The sequence below is a fragment of the Mustela putorius genome, unplaced genomic scaffold, assembly GCF_011764305.1.
Source record: "Mustela putorius furo isolate JIRA1106 unplaced genomic scaffold, ASM1176430v1.1 tig00000874_pilon_pilon_pilon, whole genome shotgun sequence".
NCBI classification, from domain to species: domain Eukaryota; kingdom Metazoa; phylum Chordata; class Mammalia; order Carnivora; family Mustelidae; genus Mustela; species Mustela putorius.
The window spans coordinates 6,134,485-6,156,410 of record NW_025421505.1 but is presented as its reverse complement, the minus strand read 5'-3'; the positions used below and the strand labels follow the sequence as shown (position 1 = coordinate 6,156,410).

The 21,926-nt window shown below is 40.1% G+C and overlaps 1 protein-coding gene across 5 annotated transcripts in view; it reads left to right on the top strand.

Annotated features, from left to right (window-relative positions):
• MCM8 (minichromosome maintenance 8 homologous recombination repair factor) overlaps nt 1–10,830 on the top strand; it is a 46,589-nt gene extending 35,759 nt beyond the window's left edge. For 3 of the 5 annotated variants that reach the window (XM_013055595.2, XM_004751530.3, XM_004751533.3), the window contains 3 exons: nt 362–438; nt 7,782–7,971; nt 10,526–10,830. In XM_013055595.2, coding sequence (XP_012911049.1) covers nt 362–438; nt 7,782–7,971; nt 10,526–10,618 — 360 coding nt within the window. In that variant the 3' untranslated portion in view covers nt 10,619–10,830. Of the gene's footprint in view, nt 1–361; nt 439–2,961; nt 7,972–9,647; nt 9,705–10,525 lie in introns of those variants that run through there. The other 2 variants (XM_045086018.1, XM_004751531.3) reach the window with 2 other exon arrangements.
• Nucleotides 10,831–21,926: the final 11,096 nt, after the last annotated feature.

Below are 21,926 nucleotides of genomic sequence, written 5' to 3'. Positions count from 1 at the left end.
AGTTTGGGCTTTTTGCATTTAAAATCAGATTATCCTTCTGTGTTGTTTTAACAGATTGGTTAGGCATGATTTCCTGAAAGTAAAAGGCAAGGAAAAACCACATGTATTTCATAATCAGTTTTTCTGAAATGAACACTTAGAAAGATATATGTTAGTAGATACAAACAGATTTTCATCCAGATTTTAAACGAGTGATTGTTTTCATGCTCAAATTTTCAGATAATTTTATTCCGACTTCTCATATTTTAGTCCCCCCCCATCAGTTTTTGTGCAAAATGAATAAATGAAATAAACTTTGATATACTAACTGCTCAGTGTAAATATACTTTTGTTATGTAAAAATGCTTGTTTTCTTTCAAAGGCACGAGCAAGGTTGGAATTAAGAGAGGAAGCAACCAAAGAAGATGCTGAGGATATAGTTGAAGTTATGAAATATAGGTAAGATTAGCTGCTGTTTTAAATGAAATACCAGTTATCTTTTCATCTCAAATTATATATTTAATTAGGCAAAGCTAAATTATTTTTATGTAGCCCATTTGATTCTCTGAACAAACTATACTTTCTTGGTTTAAAATATCTGTGTAAATCTTTATATTAAAAATGTGTTTTTTTGAATGGGTAATACATTCACATAGTTCTAAAATAAATTAAAGAATACGTATTTTGAGAATGCTCAAAAGCAACGTCATAATAGGTAAAATCATCAGCACTTAATGACTACTAACCCTTTCAACCAATTCCTAACGTATTATCTTTTGTCTGGTGCGTCGGTTTAGTATTACACAGTGCCTGCACTGTCCATTTTCTCTTTTACATGATTCAGTACTGGTTTTGAGGGATCTTGTAGATGAAATTTTTTACCAAGCTGGCTTCATTCCCTCTCCAGTTGACTTCATTGTGTTGGAGACTCTCCATTTGCCATTTATAAGCAACCAGGTAGTCTACGAATTACAAGACTGTCTCCTACAACGTGCTACCGGAGTTTCGGTGTGCTAGCATATGACATAGAAGAGTGCCCAACAAATACCGGTTGTCTGCCTGACTTCTGGTAGACCAGACCAGTAAGAAACCTAGAGATTGCCCTAACAGAGATCCTTTTTTCTCACTAGAAAACTAAGTCAGTGAATCTAACCAAACTTACAGAAAATCTGGATTCTAAACTTTTTTCCCCCAGTTAAAAACAAGGACAAGCAGTAGGGACTTCTTGTTTAATGACAAAAAGTTGCCTCTTTGTTTACATTCTTTCTGAGCATCTTGCTCTTAAACTCTCCATCTGTGTGGGTGGGGCTAACATTTCCTTTTCCATTTAATGATCTCTCACCCTTTGGGCCTTCTGGCCTGACTCTGCAAAACAGTGTCATGTGCTTCTACTTCATAGACTTTTGGCTATCAAGCAAATCAGGGATCAGACTACCTTGTCACCTTCTTTTACCTGTAACATTCTATTTTTGAAGCTTCACCCTTATTTAGTTTCCATAGGCCTCAGACCCCAGACATTGCCGCAAGCAGCCATCTGGTATTTCTCCACAATAAATCCACTGGTCTGATTTGTTCTCATATCTGAGCATTACACTTAAGATAAATTATTCTTTCAACCTTTTTGATAAAAATGGTATATTACTAATTTGTTATTGGTTTTGCATGTCGGAATCTTCATCTTGGACAGTGTTTACATGTACTTATCCATTCAAGAGGAACTCTGTGGCATTTCTTGTAGAACTTTATGTTTGTTTCTACTTCTCAAAACTGCCTTGCTGGTAACTCTGAATTAGCCTTAGGCTGTCAGTTTACTTCTATGCTTCAAAAAAAGTTACCTCATTGTTAACTATAAACAGTACCTACGTGACATTACCAGATTGTTTCTGTGAATTGAATATGCTTTACTGGCTTTCATAAAAATTTTCAGATAACGAGAATAGGCTGATTCCTAGTGATTGGAATTACCTGTTGTTATTTCCATAGTATATTTCAAGACTCAGTTAAACACACTGAGACTAGATTGTGAATTAAACTTTCCATACTTTCTGACCTTAGTCTATACTCTGTAAGAGCAGAGACTTTATCTGCTGTACTTACTTCCAGGATCCAGAATCATACCTACCACACAGTATGCCCTCAGTAAATATACTGTATTGATAGTAAAGTTAACTGTAGTAATCATTTTTCAGTCATTAACTCATTTCAGAGTTTCTTTCTCTTGAGTTTTTGAATGTTTGCCCTTAATGTGTTTTTGAACCTGTAAAATTACATTTTAACTTGGAAGCAGTAGTCAAAATAAGAAATATCTAAACTGTGATACAGTTGATTATAATGGCAATCTTGTAAATTTATATTTATTTTATAAAAACTAAATGTTTATGGGTAAAAGTTTACATAAGTTTTCTTTAAAATTAAAAATATACTAAGAAGGGGGCACTCTTGGGTGGCTCAGTTGGTTAAGCGACTGCCTTTGGCTCAGGTCATGATCCCAGAGTCCCGGGACTGAGTCTCGAATTGGGCTCCTGCCTCAACAGGGAGCCTCCTTCTACCTCTGACCCTCTCCTCCCTCATGCTGTTTCTCACTCTCTCTCTCAAATCAATCAGTCTTTTTTAAAAAATATACTAGGAAGTATGGGAGAATAGAGCCATCTTGAAAGATGAAAGAAAATTGAGTTTTTTCTCTTTCAGGAAAGTGGCTCAGATATTTATAAATCTTCACATCTGACCCCATATAGCTCAGATTCATATCCACTCATTGGCTCTGTAACCTTTGGCAAATAACTTACCTTACTAGACTTTCCTTCTTCATCTGTAAAATGGGAATAAGAATAGTCCCTGAATCAGAGGATTGTTGGGCTAAATGGGATAGGATATGGTGGTTAAATATAATTAAGGCGAACATAAGTTGTTAATAATTAACATAATAGCATAAAGCATTTTTGAAAAGTATCTTATGAAAAATAAGCTCTTGTTCTGTTACAGAATGGGGACTGGATCCTGGACAAAAAAATCAAGCAGCATTCAGAGACCTTGAAGGATCATGAAGGTTTACTTTATGCTGGCAGGCTCAGAGGAGAGTAATCTCTCTCTAGGTCTGAGCCCCAAGCACAAACAAAGGGGGTAGTCTATACACTTTTACTTCCATCAAAGGGGGTAGTTTATACACTTTTACTTCCATATCTGTGCCACTCTTATGGCTGTGGCCTGTGGGGCTAGGTGGGGTTAGAGGAAAACCTGGAATGGCTCTGGGGCCGGGACTTGGATTCCCTTGCTGGATTGGTCAGCCGCCTCAGAACACAGATTTATTTTATCATTCCCCCCTTTGATGCCCTTTTAAATGCCTGGTTTAGAGGGCATCATTTTTATTATCTATGGGCAATAGTAAGGAGCAGCTGGAGTCTGATCTTGGCAATGTGTGATAAGCCTGGTAAGGGCATTAAAAATACAAGGACCAAATGCTACTGTGAGGAGGAGCATAAGGAGGGGGCCGATGAGGGGACTGAACCAAGGGAACCATTTGCTAGTAACGGTAATGCGAGAGTTGAGAGGTCCCCCCCGCCCCCACCAATGCCAGGTCAGGCAAGCTAATGGCAGTGAGGAGGAACAGCACACCACGTAGCAGAAGACCAGGACTGACTGGGGTCAGGAAAACTATGGTGAAATGTGCTTAGGAGTAGACCTCAGTTGTGGGTCCACAACCTTAGTTAGAGGGAGCCATTGTGGCTAGCCGGATAGCAGGTAAAACCTGTGGACAAGTAAGGGCAGTAAAACACCCTAGGATTACTCAGTAAACAACAATAATGGCAAGTCTCTGGGGGAAAGTCCAGTCAGAAGGGGCAACAGTATAGAGTCCAGCCCCTAGGATGAGGAATATCATGCTGATGAGAGCGAGGGACCACAGCAAGCAGGTGTTCATTATTTGGTGGGGTCTCGTCAGAGATGAAGCCAGAGCGGATCTGTAGGGTTTGACTGGACTTTCCACTGGTGTGGCTCTTCATCGGAGTGATGGGCTTTTTTTCATTCTGGAGTGTTGGACCCATAGGGTGATACCAGAAACCCTAAGGGTAGTAAGGGTGGTTAGAACAACAATGTGAGACCCTGTCCACTGTGGTTTGACGGGGTCCTTTTTTTCATCTTTGATCTACACTGCCTGGAAGGAGTGTACTTGGGACCCTAAGGAGGTTGGGGCCCTCTTAGGGCCTTTATAATTATTTAAGGTGGTCCCAGGGCCTGAAGGGTTTGCTTTGTTTTGTTTCATTTTGTTTTGTTTTAATCTCCAATTTGATGGAAGTTTCCTGGAAGACTCCCCAGGCATGGGGGAGGCCATCCATATGCTAATTTGAAAGGGGAGTAATGTAGAGTCCCAGGTGTGCAGCAGGCATGTAGGAGTGGGGGTAGCAGATTTGGCTATGGAAGGCTAGTCTCCTGACAAAACTTTGCTAAGGTTCCCTTGAGGGTGTTGATTCATTTGCTGTTTTCCCTGAGCTTTGGGGCTGGTAGGCAGTGTGGAGTCTCCAGGTGATGCTGAAAGACTTGGTTAAGACCTGTACAATGTCTGCTACAGTGTGGGCCCACTGTCACTATGGATTGTTAGTGGCAGGCTGAACTGGGGCACGATCTTCCACAAGAGGACTTTGGCTACTTCCCGGCTTCACTTCATCCTGGTCGGGAAGATTTTGACCCATCCCTTGGCTGCACGTTTGTGAAGTCTATTTCTAGATCTTTGAAAGGGGTTACTTCCATCCCAGGACACCTGGCAGGCGGGGGCTGCGGTGCAGGTCGAGCATTATTTTTAGCACATGTTATGCATTGCTCACTGGCTGCTCGACATAGTGCTGGCTGATGTTGTAGTACTTTTTGGAGGGCTTCTAAAGCAGTTTTTTCTAGGTGGGTGAGTTTGTGATATTTTTTGACTAGATGTCTTCCTGTTGCTGTTGAGATGAAGACATGCCCATCTGGCATCCTCCACCAACTCTTTTTAGTCCAGGTGGCCCCCTCAGCCATGTCCTTACTGGCTGTGGTCTTGGCAGCCTCATCTGCCAGGTGATTTCCCCGTGCTATGGAGTTGTCTCCTTTCAGGTGTCTTTTACAGTGCAGGATTGCTACTTCTCTTGGAAGCCAGATGGCTTCGAGGAGTTTTAGTATCTCTTCTTTGTTTTTGATAGCTTTTTCTGCGGCAGTTAGAAGGCCCCTCTCCTTGTAGATGGCCCCCTGTATATGCACAGTAGCAAAGACGAACCAAGAGTCAGTGTGGATGTTGACCCACTTGCCTTCATTGAAAGTGAGGGCTCCGACTAAGGTGTATAGTTCCGCCTGTGGGGCTGACTGTGCAGCTGGTAATGCCTTAGCATCTAAGACTTCAGTGCTTGTGGTCACTGCATAATCTGCTTTCTGGGCACCTTCTTGTAGGAGACTTCTGCCATCACTGAACAGCACAAGCTCTGGATTTTTTATGGCTTGATCCTATAAGCCTGGACAGCTTGCATAGACTTTATCAGTTACTTTGTAACAGTTATCGTCTGGTTCCCCTTCTTCCGTGGGGAAAAAGGTTGCTGGGTTTAATGTCCTTACTGTTTTGGATTCTTGCAGAGGAGCCCTTGGTATTGTGTTAGCCGAGAGTTGGAAAGGAGGCGGTGTCCCTATGTGTTCATGAGGGTCGCAACTGTATGAGGAACCTTGACATTAAGTTCTTACCCTGGGGTGAGCTTGTCTGCCTCCTTAATGAGTAGGACTGTGACTGCTAGCACCCTGAGGCACGGTGGCTATCCTGCTGCCACAGAGTCCAGTTGCTTTGACAGATATGCAGCTGGCCTCTGCCAGGGCCCAACAGTCTGGGTAGGTACCCCGAGTTCTTTTTTGTGTATAAAGAGATTGAAGGGTTTTTCTTATTTGGTAGGCGCAGGGCTGGAGCCCACCTCAAGGAAGCCTTTATCTCTATGAAGGCAACCTTTGCTTCCTCAGTCCAGCCAGGAGGTTCTCAATTTGGTCCCCCTGAGAGATCATAGAGAGGTCTTCTTATTGCTGAGAACCCAGGAATCCAGATGCAGCAGACTCCTGCAGCCCCCAGGAATTCTTGTAGGCCCCCCTTTTTTTCTAGGGCTATGGCAAATTGATGAAGACTTTCTTTTTCTCTGGCCCTAGTTCTCTCTTCTCTTTGGTGAGGAGGAAACTGAGAGATTGGACCTGTTGTTGGCAGATGTGTGCCTTCTTCCATGAGGTTAGGTATCCCCAGTTTGACAGGAGCTGTGGAGGGCCTTTGTGCCTTTTGTGCAGTCTTCTTTTGTGTCACTGGCAAGGAGGAGGTCATCCACATACTGGAGGAGTGTGCATGGATTTGGGACCACTGTAGGGGGACAGCTACCTCATTGATGGCCCGCAGGACCAGGTCCTCACCTGACAAGTCTCTTTTGAGTCTGGCAGGAACAGCAGAGCGGGGCCGGTCCAAGGTGACCAGGTGGGAGACTACCAAAGATTAGGCAGGGTGCGCTTTCTCCGTTACAACCCCTTGTTCCGTCACTGCCACACCATTGCCCCCAAACTTGTGGCAACAATGGGCCAGTGCGGTTGGGTTTCCCAGTGAGGGAACCAAATGTTACAGAACACGGACTGGATCCTGGCCAAAAAATCAAGTGAAACTCAGAGACCTTGGAGGATCAGAGCTTTATTTTACACCGGCAAGCTCAGAGGAGAGTAATCTCACAAGGTCTTAACCCCAAGCACAAACAAAGGGGTTATTTTGTACACTTTCACTTCCGTATCTGTGCCACTTTTGTGGCTGTGGCCAGTGGGGCTAGGGGAAGACCTGGAATGCCCCTGGGGCCGGGACTGGGACTCCTTTGCTAGATTGGTGGGTCACCTCAGAACAGAGATTTTATCAGTTCATTATATTTATTTACATTAATTAAATTACATGTATTATTTATTACAGTCTTATTTGGAAGATTCATTCCTACTTGTACAGCTTTTTCTTTCATGTGGGCTCTTAATTGTTCAGGGATCAAAATGAAGCTATGTTTTTAGAAACCCTGTAAATTCATTGCTGTAAGCTCCTTGAGGGCAGGAATTATAACTGTTTCATTCACCACTACAGATCTACTGCCTAGCAGGTGACCAATTTGTATTTGATTAGCCAATTCTGGATTTAAATAACATTTTTTTGCCGTATGCCATGTCAGTTCCATTGTACAGGCAGGGAATCAGCCACAGAACTGGATTACGGATGATGGCTAAATGTATCTCTGGTGTTTTCAGACTTCTGGCTAAAATCTACTATAAAGTACATATGTCTTTCTTTGATGATACTGTGAAAATAAGAGGAAGCAGCAGAGAACTAGTGGATCCTTTCATTTCTGTCGTGACTGCAAGTCTGCAGAACCCTTCTAGTTCATTCCCATGGTATTTTTAAACATCTTTCATTTGTCAGATGCTTCCCTAGGAACTGGGAACATATCTTTATCCTCTAGAGCCTAAATTTAATATGTTCAGAATTTCTTTTTTTCATGAATCAAAAAGAATGTTCCAGGTATTTATATCACAGTTTATCAACTTTGTATTCTTAAGCTTTTCTCTTCTCAAATGTACAAGTTTCTTAAAAGTGGTAACTATATAGTCTAAAAATGTCTTTATCTCTACATAGTTCAAACCATAGTGAATTTCATGGTGGCCATTTAGTCAGTACATGTTTAAATTTTTGCTACATGAGCCTCATGGTTATGTACACATTTTTCTTCTTATAACCTGAGACAAAAAATTTTGTAGCCATGCCACATTGTGTAACTTTGTTTTTCTCTCCTCTCACTAAGTATGCTAGGAACTTATTCTGATGAATTTGGAAACCTAGATTTTGAGCGATCTCAGCACGGTTCTGGAATGAGCAACAGGTCAACAGCAAAAAGATTTATTTCTGCTCTCAACAACATTGCTGAAAGAACTTACAATAACTTATTTCAGTTTCAACAACTTCGGCAGATTGCCAAAGAACTAAACATTCAGGTATGGTAAACCAAATGCTTAATACATCTTTTTTATGACAATCTCATGAGGTCTTTAATAAGTATAGAGCTTTTAAATTTCAAAAGATTTGGGGCGCCTGAGCTTTTAAATTTCAAAAGATTTGGTGGCTCAGTGGGTATGCCTCTGCCTTCAGCTCAGGTCATGGTCTCGGGGTCCTGGGATTAAGCTCCGCATCGGGCTCTCTGCTCGGCAGGGAGCCTCCTTCCTCCTCTCTCTCTGCCTGCCTCTGCCTATTTGTGATCTCTCTCTGTGAAATAAATAAAATCTTTTAAAAAAAATTTTTTCAAAGGATTTGGATGACTATGGAAAACAGTACAAAATTACCCCCAAAAATTAGAAATAGAATTATGCTATGATCCAACAATCACACTACTGTGCACTTATCCAAAAAATATAAAAACACTAATTGAGAGTGATATGTGCACCCCTATATTTATTACAGCATTATTTACAGTAGCCAAATTATGGAAGCAACCTAAGTGTCCATCTATAGATGAATGGATAAAGAAGAAACATTATGTGTATACACACACACACACTGGAATACTACTCAGCCATTAAAAAGATGACATTTGCCATGTGCAACATGGATGGAGCTAGACAGTATAATGCTAAGTGAAATAAGTCAGAGAAAGACAAATACCATATGATTTCACTCATGTGGATTTAAGAAACAAACAAAAAAAGAGAAGGAAAGACAAACCAAAAACAGACTCCTAACTGTAAAGAACAGATGGTTACCAGAGGGGAGGTAGGGGGAGGGGATGGGTAAAATAGGTGAAGGGGATTAAAAGTACACGTTACCAGGTATACCTGGCTGGCTCAGTCAGTGGAGGATGCAACTCTTGATCTCAGGGTTGCAAGTTCAAGCCCCACACTTAGGTGTAGAGATTACCTAAAAATAAAAATCTTTAGGAGCACCTGGGTGGCTCAGTCAGTTAAGCATGTGACTCTTGATTTGGCACAGGCCATGGTCTCAGGGTGTTCAGACTGAGCCCCAAGTTTAGCTCTGCACTCAGCAGGAAGTCTGCTTAAGATTCTGTCTCCTGGGGCACCTAGGTGGCTCAGTCGTTAAGTGTCTGCCTTCAGCTCAGGTCGCGATCCCAGAGTTCTGGGATCGAGTCCCACATTGGGCTCCCTGCTCCGCTGGAAGCCTGTTTCTCCCTCTCCCACTTCCCCTGTTTGCATTCCCTCTCTCACTGTCTCTCTCTCTCTTCTCTGTCAAATAAATAAATAAATAAAATCTTTAAAAAAAAAATGATTGTCTCCCCCTTTCCCTCTGTCCCTCCCACTCCCGTATGTGCTCAATTACAGGTGCATTCTCTCTCAAATAAATAAGTAAATCTTTAGAAAAAAATAAAAATAAATCCTTTTTTTAAAGTACACTTATTATGAGAGGACTAAATAATATGTGGAATTGCTGAATCACTCTACTGTACCCCTGAAATGAATATAACACTATTAACTATTTCTGGAATTAAAATTTAAAAAATTAAATGGAGATTGAAAAAAATAATATTTGGATGAAAAGAATGGAATAGGATTTTTTGGAGAATTTCAAAATATAAGCTTATTTTCTTTATTTAAGCTATGAAATGAGCTGCTCAGAGCTTTTTAAAAAAGTTATCTAAAACACACACTTACCTCTTTTTCAGTATCTTGACAATTGGGAGAAACATGGCTCACTTTCCATATTTCTCTGACCGTCCCAGGTGGGCAAGTCATCTTAACATCTTTGTTTTTGTTTGTTTGTTTTTGTTATTTATTTGACAGAGATCACAAGTAGGCAGAGAGGCAGGCAGAGAGAGAGGTGGAGGCAGGCTCTCTGCTGAGCAGAGAGCCCGATGCGGGGCTCGATCCCAGGACCCTGGGATCATGACCTGAGCTGAAGGCAGAGGCTTAACCCACTGAGCCACCCAGGCGCCCCCATCTTAACATCTTTGAATCTCAGTTTCCTCATTTGTTAAATAGACATATTCCACCTGCTCTATGTACTTAAAAGTTTTAGTGAAAATGGATGTAAGCACACAAAAGTTTACACAGAAAATTGCCCACTTGATTTCAGAATTGAAACTAGTCTAATTTTTGTTTTGAAGCTAATCTAAAACAAAAATAAAAAATACTCTGGGGGTGCCTGGGTGGCTCAGTCAGCTAAGCATCTGCCTCTGCTCAGGTCATGATCCCAGGGTCCTGGGATCAAGTCCTGTATTGGGCTCCCTGCTCAGCGGGCAGCCTGCTTCCCCCTCTCTCTCTGTCTCTCCCCCAGCTTGTGCTATCTCTCTCAAATAAATAAATAAAATCTTAAAAATACTTTGGATCCTGGTGTTTTTATTTTTTATTGGCTTAGCTAATTAATTAGAATAGAATCTCATAATAGAATTGAAAGCTCATATGTAAGCAGTTTTCTCTGAGGAAATAAAAATAAATTTATTTGCCCAAGAAACTTGAGATTTGTATATATCTGAGAGATTTGTTTTATAAATCATATTTTTGCATATTACTTAATAGGCTGTTTTTTTATATTTTATTCCAGGTTGCTGATTTTGAAAATTTTATTGGATCACTAAATGACCAAGGTTACCTCTTAAAAAAAGGCCCAAAGGTTTACCAGCTTCAAACTATGTAAAAGGACTACCAAACCAGCACCTCCAGGGATTATTAGCAGTTTAAAACCATCTCAGTAATAAAGAATATGTTAAAAAAAAATACCGTTCTCTAGAAAATGACATGCTAAAAGTAATAGGAAAAGAGTGTTAATTTAAAAAGTAACAAAGTCGGGTGCTTATTTTTTACAGCTTTTCTGAAAGATTAAAAATAAATTGTTATATTTTTAAATGATATGTAGTTTTATTTTTGACCTCTTTTATTCTTAGAAATATTTCATAGTTTTTTTTTTTTTTATATTAAGTGTTCCATCTGGGTATTTGCAAAGTTACATCTTAAAGTTTAAATAGTTCTGACATACAAATACTGAATATCTTTCAGAAATAAATTGAAACCAACTTTCCAAAACAAATTAGAAATATTTTATTTGACATATTTAACTTAACATCTTAGCTACTGAAAAAAATTTTAAATGATATGTTCTATTACCCAAGTTAAATATGTACCTGTTTTAAGTCAGTAGCTGTACAACGCTTATATTAAAAAACCAAGCAACCTCATTAACTTACTTACTACACAGAAAGTGAAAATGCTATTCTAAACCCTTCTGCATGCACACAATTTCCCATTTCGTTCGAATTTAGTTATAAGTCATGATCTTATGTTAAATCTACATTTAGCCTCAACATTATTACAACTATTGAATATTACTCTTTTCCTTTCTTGTACCAGACTTGTTTTCCTTAGAGTTAATAATTAGTTTTTCAACCATTTAGCTTTCTCTGTATCTACCACTAATTTGGCCCAGAGGCTCCACTGCAAGTCTATGTCTCCTCTTAGAACATGTAAACAAGAGGCACCTGGGTGTTTCAGTGGGTTAAAGCCTCTGCCTTCAGCTCAGGTCATGATCCTGGGGTCCTGGGATCAAGCCCCACATTGGGCTCTCTGCTCAGCAGGGAGCCTGCTTCTTCCTCTCTCTCTGCCTACTTACCATCTCTGTCAAATAAATAAGATCTTTTTAAAAAAAAGATGCAAACAAATCAAATAGTCTATTTTAATTTCTTGGGGACATTTCTCCTGGTTCTAGCATTTTCCAGTCTGAACTATATAACTGTCATTTTGGGACTTCTCATTTTCTGTCTCATTTCCTAACTTTTATGTCTTTTTCTTTTGGTAGAACCCATCTTCTAGTAGCTCCCTGAGAACAGTTCATTAGGCAAATTCTACCCTTCCCTCTGGATTGATAGTTTGGGCATAAAATTTTAGTTTGTAAAACTAAAAATAGGTGTTGCTCTATTATTTCTAGTTTTCAGTGTTCCTGTTTAGAAATGTAAGGCCATTAATTGTTTTTATTCTTGCCATGTGATCTTTTTTACCTTGAGAAGGTACTGGGGTCTTCCCTTTTCCCAGGTATTCTGAAATTTTACTATGTTTCATAGCTATCCTGGTAGTTTCTTATGCCAAAAATATTGGTGTTATCTTTACTCTTTTTTTCCTCTTACCCTTGTATTAGTCCATCAAAAAATTCACTCAGCACTTTTAATTACTTCTAGTTCCATTATTCTGGACCAAACCACATCTCTCATCTCACCTTGTAAGGACAAAGTCTTTGCTTCATTCTGTAACCGCTGCCCCAACAGGTAAAAGAGATTCTGATACATACACCATGAAGTCAATACACATATATGGGTGATTATATCTCTTATAAATGAGGACACAGAACTTAACCAAAGTAGGTAAGCAACTTGATTTAAGAATATGAAAATTTTCAAGAGAATACAAGAGGTTTCTAGCAAGAGATGGAGGCATTCTCCCCTTTCTCTCCTGTGAAGTTGCTCACAACAAAAAGGAAACTGAAAAATAAAAATATATAGTCCATCTTCTGTGAACTAGAAGACAACTAATCCCCAAACCCCAACACACTAGGAAAAGCTGCCAAAAGCTATCAGGATGACCCAGACAGCCTTCCAAGGGGAAGAGGCTGAGATGGTGCCTGGTGGTGAATACTGTAGAAGAAACCCAACAAAGCATATTTCTTAAAATGTACTTTACACACCTTTTGGGGTTAAAAAAAAAAACCGTTTTCAGTAGTGTAGATATGGCATATAGGTGGGCAGCAGCAGCTTCTCAGGATCTTGCTGGAGTACAGAAATTGATGAAGAGCGGTTGTAGTACATAGCCTATGCTATGTTCTAGAATATATAGTATATATAGCCATATAAATATACACATTGTATTGTTCAAAGAAGAAGAAAATAAATACTGTTTAAAAAGTCAAAGGTGAGAACTATGATAGGGAGAAAGTTATAGGGGAAAAAATAATAAATTATCAGAAGAATCTGGTTTTCTCCCATCTTGTATTGTTTATTTTGTTTCAGTTAATCACAAGGCCAAACTGGCAGCCAAAATTGTTTACATCTCTGTGATCGCAGCTTTTGCAACTAACAGCCTCCAACCACAAACCCCAACACTTGAGTTTCACTTCCTCCCCAGTAAAGGACATCCCCACCTAAAAACTTCCCACAACTATATCAATAAAGGCCTAGGGTTCCCCTCACTTTTGTCTCCTGACCAACCTGGGTGCTTCCCCATGTGGCCCTTTGTGACATGGTATGCCCCCTTCTCTTAGTAAATGTAATTAATGCTTTCCAAAAGTGGTTGTCTCTTGTCAACTCATACCTGATTAAAACAAATCTCAGGTACAAATTTTAGAACAAAAGCAGCAAAAAACATTACATCATGAAATTTTTTTTCTTTTTAAGATTTTATTTATTTGACAGATCACAAGTAGTCAGAGAGGCAGGCAGAGAGAGGAAGGGAAGCAGGCTCCCCGCTGAACAGAGAGCCCGATGTGATGCGGGGCTCAATCCCAGGACCCTAGGATCATGACCTGAGCTGAAGGCAGAGGCTTTAAACCCACTGCCACCCAGGCGCCCCTCATGAAAAGTATTTAAAATAAGAGCCTAACATAATCATGATGTTAACTTAAACCTAAGTATGTCACATTAATAAATGCAAATAGACTCATCTATTGAAACAAAAAGATTTTCAGATGGGTTCACAAACTGTTGTAAGCAAGATATACCTAAATAAATGTCATGTATTATCTGCAAGCTAACTATAATCCTGGGAAACTCAGAATACCACTGTAGATTAGAGTGGAGTGGTGGAGCTATGGGGAGTAGCTACTGAACAGAACAACACCTTTCACATCTTACCCCATGTTCACACTCTCGCCTTGATTCCCACTTCTCCCCTGTTCCTCACTCAGTCTGCTTGTCATGATGGTCTCTGCTGGTTCTAGAACATCCTGGGCACATTTCCTATCTGAGGGCTTTTGCACATGCTGTTGCTACCATCCAATATGCTTTCCACCAGAGAGCCACATGGCTCATCCTCCCAACTCATCAGGGTCAAATGTTACCTTAGTGGTGCCATCTTTCCTAGACACTGTTTAAAACTGCACTCTGCCCCCTCCCCCACCAACCCTACCTTCCTTCCTGTAACAATCAATACAATCTAATACACTATGTAGTTTATTCTTTTTTTTTTATGTTTCTTTAGTTTGGCTAGAATGTAAGCTCCAAAGGGATAGGAATTTTTTACTATTATCATCACTGTTAAGTCTCCGGTCTCTATAGCAGATACCCCAAAGTATCTGGCCTTACGGAACATTGGAATGGACCATGAAGATTCAGTTACGGTACCAGCTAGGTGACAATACCTTGCAAGTCTGGGGTACCATCCTATGTGAACTTCTTCAACCTAGTGCCCACTTTATGGTTCTGTTTCTCCCACAGCCAGAAGACACGGGCCTAGGAACCAAGGTACAAATTTTAGAATAGTTTTACTGTTACTTCTAATGACCATTCATAAAGTTTTTGTTTTGCATCCTCAAAAAATTGGGCTTTCCTAGCTAGAGGTTTTACTGTCTGAAGGAGGAATACGTCTGTCAGAGGACACAGCAATGGGCCCACTGAACTGGAAGTTGAGACAGGAGTAGAAAACAGAGGATTAATGGGTTTACCTGAGAATGAGGGGGAAACTGAGTCACTCCTCTAAATGGGGCGTGGGGGACATTTCTGAATCTCAGAATCTTCTGGGGAAGCTCCTACTATATTCACATCCACCAATAAGGGATGATGGAAGGCTACAGGTAAGATCTCTGTAGGCTCAAACTCCTCAGGAATGAAGCTTTGTGTCACTCCACAAGGTAAAGAATTCAGAGCAGCTGAGATGCTGACTGAGCAAAATGGGAGTAAGGAATGGGAATGGAGGAAGATAGTTCTAAACATTAACAACAACCTCATGGCCTTCATGACTAGTTGGGGAGAGCTCTGTACTGTACATTGACCAATTTACCTTCCCCTCTTATTTTTCTCTAGTGTTTTAAATGGATTGGTGATAATTAATTTGACAATTTAGTCCTAAGGATAGAGGTTATCAAGATGAGAATGCAGCTGAAACAGAAGAGGAACGTGTACCACATAGTCAGTGATGGGCCTGTGTGAATAACTCTCCTTTTATAAAGGAGTGAAAAAGAGTTCTTGCATTAATGTATTATAGTTGTTATTGTTATACAGAAGGTTATGAATGGGTAGAATTTTGTATATGCATATTGCCGAGCCAAAGAGGTGAAGGTCGTGAATACAGCGATTTGATATCCAAACTTCATTCCTACCTCCTGGTAGGCTTTCCTATCACACAGAGACTAGGAAGCAAAGAAACTTGACATTTCCACACTCCTTTTGCAGCTAGCGTTCTGAGTGAGAGCTGGCTTGCACTGATGAGACGTCCTGTGTGGGATTTGGAAGGTGGAAGCAGGAGAGAGCCATCTTCCTCCAACATGGCATATGCAGTCGAGACATTTAATTTCTCTGCACCAGAATCCTAGCAGTAGTTGCGAAGCAGCTGTGAGGTGATGGCAGCAGTCCCCACTCTCCACCTTCCTCACTGTCATGGGGTTAGTGGCTCCTGCAGCAAGCCAGACCTTCAACCTTTTCCTGGGAGTCAGCTCTGGAGACCCAGCACAGAGTGCCCACGCCTCCACCCTTCCAACAATATGACAAGCACCCAATTCCACTGTGCAATCCTCCTTCCTGTGGCTACCGTCGTTTCTGTTTCCAGCAACTAAGCCCTCACGGATTCATCCTTATCCAAAGCATTCCACCAAGATCATTACATAATACTTATGGTTAGAAGGCAATATTAATTCACACAAACTGCATACTGGCTTTATTTATTTATTTATCTATTTAAAAAGATTTTTATTTATTTATTTGATAGAGAGATCACAAGTAGGCAGAGAGGCAGGCAGAGACAGGGGGGAAGCAGGCTCCCTGCTGAGCAGAGAGCCCGATGTGGGGCTCCATCCCAGGACCCTGAGATCATGACCCAAGCCGAAGGCCGAGGCCTAAACCACTGAGCCACCCAGGCGCCCCCTGGCTTTATTTAAAGTTATGGAGGTAACCATCAGAACTAAAAACAGACAAGATGTATTAAGTTTGCTCTAGAAAGTCCGCCTGGGGATGGAAAGGTAGAGTGTACCTATTTGATTTCCATCATCAGCTTTTCTCCATGGTGGAATTAGTTACCATGTATAGATACAGCTTCGATCATCCTCAGGTTCTAGTCCCCAGAACCTATGACTATGTTGGCTTACATGGCAAAGGAAAATTAAGGTTGCTAGTTAGCTGACCCTAAAATTGGGAGACAGGCCTGATATAATCAGACGTAACCTTGAAAGTGTCAGAGGGAGGCAAAATGACAGCGTCAGTGAGAGGAAGACTGCAGGAAAGACACAACAGATGCAACACGTTGGCTTTTCCGACAGAGGGCGGAGGCATCAGACAAGGAATGTGGGTGGGCTCTGGAATCTGGAAAAGGCAAGGAAACAACCCCCTAGAGAGGATCACAGCCCTGTCAGTGCCTTGACGTTTAAAGCCCAGGGAGACCCACATCAAACTCTGACCTACAGAGCTCTAAGGTCATAAATTTGTGTGAAGGCACTAAGCGTGTGGCAATGTATTGCAAGTAGCAACAGGACATTAATACATTTTGTACGTGGTATTCTAACAGTAGCGGCCAAAATGTAGTCATGACGCTGAAAACCTGCTAGAGGAAAAAAAAAAAAAAAGGCAAGTCATGTCATTCTGTTGTCTCCTGCTCTCTGAATGTTGAATAATTGCTCAGTGAAAAAAAATCTCAGCTAAAATTTCAGTTGTGGAAGTTTTTAACATTTTTTTCAAAAGATTTTATTTATTTATTTGACAGAGAGCGATTACAAGCAGGAAGAGAGGAAGGCAGAGAGAAAGAGGGGGAAGCAGGCTCCCTGCTGAGCAGAGAGCCCAATGCGGGGCTTGACCCCAGGACCCTAAGATCATGACCCGAGCTGAAGGCTCAACCCACTGAGCCACCCAGGCTTTTTAAATATTTTGTTATTGACACCTCCCCTATGATACCATGAGATGCCACTTTCCCACCTCCCCACCCCCCGCCCTTTGGCTGTAGTTCTGTGCCATCAGAGGTTACCTAAACAGCAAGAAGACTAGAGGTTCTTGAAAGGGACCAGATGCCTCTCGGGCAGTTCTCAGAGAAAGGTCACATGCCTTCACCAAGGCCAAGAATAAAAAGGGAGAATTTCTGGGTTGCTAAATTTTGTTTTGTTGTTTTTAAGATTTTATTTATTTGACAGAAACAGAGACAGCAAGAGAGGGAACACGACAGGGGGGAGTAGGAGAGGAGAAGCAGGCTTCCCAGCCAAGCAGGGAGCCTAATGCGGGGCTTGATCCCAGAACCTCGGCAGATGCTTAACGACTGAGCCACCCAGGTGCCCCTCTGGGTTGCTAAATCAATGGCTCTAAAAGAAAAGCTGAGGTGACAGCTCTGTGTTTTCTCCACCTAATATATGAGATTAGGCGCTGCAGAGACCAAGCACAAGACCTGACTCCTGGGAACACGGCAAACAGTTCATAAGACCACCTGAACTCTGAGCTCAGAGGATCGAGTGAGCACTGCCTAGTGGTTCTTACCTTAGGGTTGGTGAGTGGGTCTCCTGGGTGACAGGAATCCTTTAAATTTTACACAAAATTTGTGTTGCAGATGTTTTATAGCTTTTACCAGATTCTATAGGAGATCTGGAAAACATTCCTTGGAAGACATTTTTTTTTTTTTTACCTTTTAGGGGCTGGAGTCTAGATAGTGTGCAATCATGTAAGTTTGCACTTACATGATTGTGTAATCATCTATTTACACAGATGACTCTGTCTAAGACGTGTGCAGGTTACCTAGAATCTAGGACATGACTGGTATACAACAGTTTTCTAAGTATTTGTGGAAAAAGGGAAAGAATACATTTAGGCTAATTTGCCTCCTGGGAAATGGGATTGGAATTGAAAAGAACAGAAGAGAGGGTTGGCGTTAGTACCAGAAAATCCATCCCAAACTCTGATTGACATCTGCACAAGTTGACCTTACTTTGGTAATATCTAGTTTTACTGGGTAAAATATGCATTTTAATAAGAAAGCAGTGATCTCTTCCAAAAGAGATCTAGCCCTGTACTTTGTTCATAATGTCCAAAGAGGCCTAGTCTAACTGCAATTTTGCCAAGAAACACAACTATTTTTAACGCTATCAGTACTGAGCTGCCCAGCTCTGTCCCCTCTTATCCTATGTATCAGCCTGTGCACCAGAAATAAGGTTATTAAATAACCTGATTTAACCAGGAAAAAAATTAATGCTGAGTTACACGGAGACATGGTTTATAAAAATATGAATAATAACTCTGCTCAATTCTTAAGGACTATGAAGTATGTGCAGAAAATTAATAGCTAAAGAATACGTACCATATTCAGAAACACTTTTTTTTAAGATTTTATTTATTTATATGAGAGAGAGAGACGCGCACACACACAGAGTGCAGGAGTGGGTGGGGAGGGGCAAAGGGAGAGGGGGAAGCAAACTGCCCACTGAGCAGGGAGCCCAGTGTGAGCTCGATCCCAGGACCCTGAGATCATTACCTGAGCTAAAGGCAGATGCTTAACTGGCTGAGCCACCCAAGTGCCCCCCAAAACACAAAACACTTGAAAAATTCTATTTGCATTCCATTTTCAGTAATTACATGAACTCCTTTATTTGTTCTTATGTAATCTCTACACCCAACGTGGGGCTTGAGCTCAAGACCCCAAAATAAAGAGTCACTTGCTCCACCAACTGAGCCAGCCAGGTGTCCCTACATGGACCCCTTTAAAATGAACTAAAATGCTTAGGATTCTGTGGAGGAAAAAAAAAAATTACCTTGTGCTCATATTTGAAGGCTTTTCTCAGAAGAAAATCACTGAAAGAGTCCAGAGCATTGGTTTAATTTTTTTTTTTTGGTGGTTTATGAGGGTGATTTCTTACCTTCCAAAATTCAGCCACTTGCCCTGAAATAGAAAGGATAGATAAAAACATTAAAACAGGGTACCCTAAGCAACAAAAAGGACAACAAGATTCTTAAATTCTTGACAGGAAGGAGGACTAGAATGGAAAGTAAAGCAAGTCATACACTAAATAATGTTAAAAATCCCTTTGTTATTTTTAAACTATTGCAAAGGGAAGAGGGTAAATATATTGAAACCAACCTTTTTTACTTCCTCGTTTGTAGATAATGCCTGTCTTTGTGAGCATTTTTATTTCTTTTAGAGGTTCCTACAAGAATGGACTGCCTAAAAGCTCTTAGGTAAAGCCTTGATAGATTTAGTAACAGCAGTACTTTTGCAGGAAGGAATAACGAAAAATTAGCACTAGAAGTTGACAAAAAATACTTTAGTTCACTCTTTTTAAAAAAGATTTTATTTATTTGACAGAGAGAGGGAAAGCACAAGTAGGCAGAGCAGCAGGCAGAGGGAGAGGGAGAAGCAGGCTCTCCGTTGATCCCAGGACTCTGGGATCGACTGGAGCTGAGGCAGCCACTTAACTGACTGAGCCACCCAGGTGCCCCTAGTTTAGATCTCTTAATAATTTAATCTCTTAATAAATTAAAGGGTGAGCTAAATTACAGAGTTTTGTTGGAGTTAATCTCTGCAAGTCTTGAGGAGGTTGGCCTTACAATGAATTCCCTCTCTTGTGTTTTGATTCTAAATCAAATCATTTTATTCCTTTCTATTTAAGGCTGTTGGTATATTTATTACAATGATTGAAACCTGTGCCTTACTAGTTACTAGATACTGGCTTTTTTGTCAATACTTAATGGCTCACTCCTACAAGACTTAACTTGATTCCTAGAGAAACAATTTCAATTTTCTGGTTTAACTTCCAATCATTATTATTTATATTTATATAAGATCCATTTGCAAAGCTACTTCTTTGCATTATCACTATTTTCTTCTGGTCCCAAGAAACAGAAAGTGGCTCAAGTTTAGTGTGTCCCAGACTAAAAAAATTATTATAAATAACAAACCTATGCCTCATCATATGTCTGATATAAGGGGAAGGCAAACATATTTCTAGTTTCTCAATTTGTCAATAGAAAATATTAACAGATTTGGAATAGAGTCTTTTTTTTTTTTTTTTTTCAAAAGCCTCAGATGCGTTGATAGTTAGCACAGCCAGACCTTTAGTGCTTTGCAACTTATCAAGGAAAGCATAAATGTGGCAAGATACTACTACTCTCTAAGGGCGGGATTTTTATTTTTACAACTTCCTCTGCAAAGGATCAATTAAAGGATAAGGGCCAAACACAGTATCGCTGTGATTGCACTATAGATATTAGTGGCTGTTAAAAGCATTTATGTTTTCATAGAACTAAAGTACACTGTCAACTTGGCTAATTATCCAAGGTTATTTATTTAGTCCTTTTTCTTTTCATATTCTTTGTTTCTCTTAATGTTAGCACTTGCATGATTGACTAGAGAAGTTGGGATAAGATACCTGACCAGAATATTTTCGCTCTTTAAAAAAAATAATTCTAATAACAAGAGTAGAGAGATAAAAATTTGAAATTAATTTCAAGCATGAGAACTAGGGTTTACATGTGGATTTTTTTAAAGGTTTTATTTATTTATTTATTTGAGAGAGAGAGAGAGCAAGAGGGGGGGAGAAGCAGAGGGAGAAGTAGACACCCCGCTGAGCATGGAGCCTGCCAAATAGGCAGGGTTTGATCCCAGGACCCTGAGATCATGACCTGAGTGGAAGGCAGACGCTTAACTGACTGAGCCACCCAGACACCCCTACATATGGACTCTTATTTGGATTTATGTTACAGACTTCTCTAATTATTTTTTCCCAATTTTGGGGAAAATTTCAGTGACAGAGATTCCCAATCCCCTCAGACATGTAAGCTGCCCACCTATTTAATCTTACTGGATAGAAATGAACAATTACAGATTTAAATGAACTTACTATAAAACAAATACTAACTGTAGAATTTTAAGGTTTCCTTTGCCCTCCTCCAAACTATGTTAGGAAATATGTTACACTCTTTATTTACTTTATGTACCTACTATCTTATACCTGAAATTGTTTTCCGGGGTTTCTGCATTTTCTACATCCTTCATCCCAGATTAACCTGTTAACTTATTGACACCTGTCATGTTCTAGAAAATGAAATCAGAGACTAATATTTGGATATTCTCCTGTCTTAAAATGTTAGGGAAATGCAATGCTAGAAGCACTGTTACTCATATTATTTATTTTTCAAAGATTTTTAAATAATCTCTATACCCAATATGGGGCTCAAACTCATAGCTCCAAAATCAAGAGTCGCACGCTCCACTGACCAAGCCAGCCAAGCACTCCTACTTTTTAGTCCTATGTATTAGCCTGTCATTGTCCTTTAGGCCAAAATGCCAGACCCTTTGCTGTCCTACTTTATATTTCACAGTACTATCAGTAGTTCATAGTAAAGTTGGCTTAATATCTATGTATTTTATATATATAATATATAGGTATTAAATTCTTCTAGTTTTATCTGAACTGTAATTGATATACATCATTGTATACACTTAACATGATCCGAAACAAGTATATACTGGAAAATGATTGCCACGATAAAAGACCACATAGTGCCAACTATTACAGGCAGACGCAGCATAGAGAAGAAAACTTCCAAGAAACAGTGAGAAACTGTCTTAAATTAGGAAGAAGTGGAAAGAACGAATAAAGGCAATTTAGTGAGTGAAAAGCAAAGGAGAGATTGAAATACTGCCCATTCTCACTTCACAGGATTATCCAATGTCTATGAGAATTGTAGGTATTTGATTCCAATGTTTTTTTTTAATTTTTTTATTTATGGTTTAAAAAAATTTTTTCACATTGCTAGATCATAAAGTTTAACTTTTCTCACAATGTC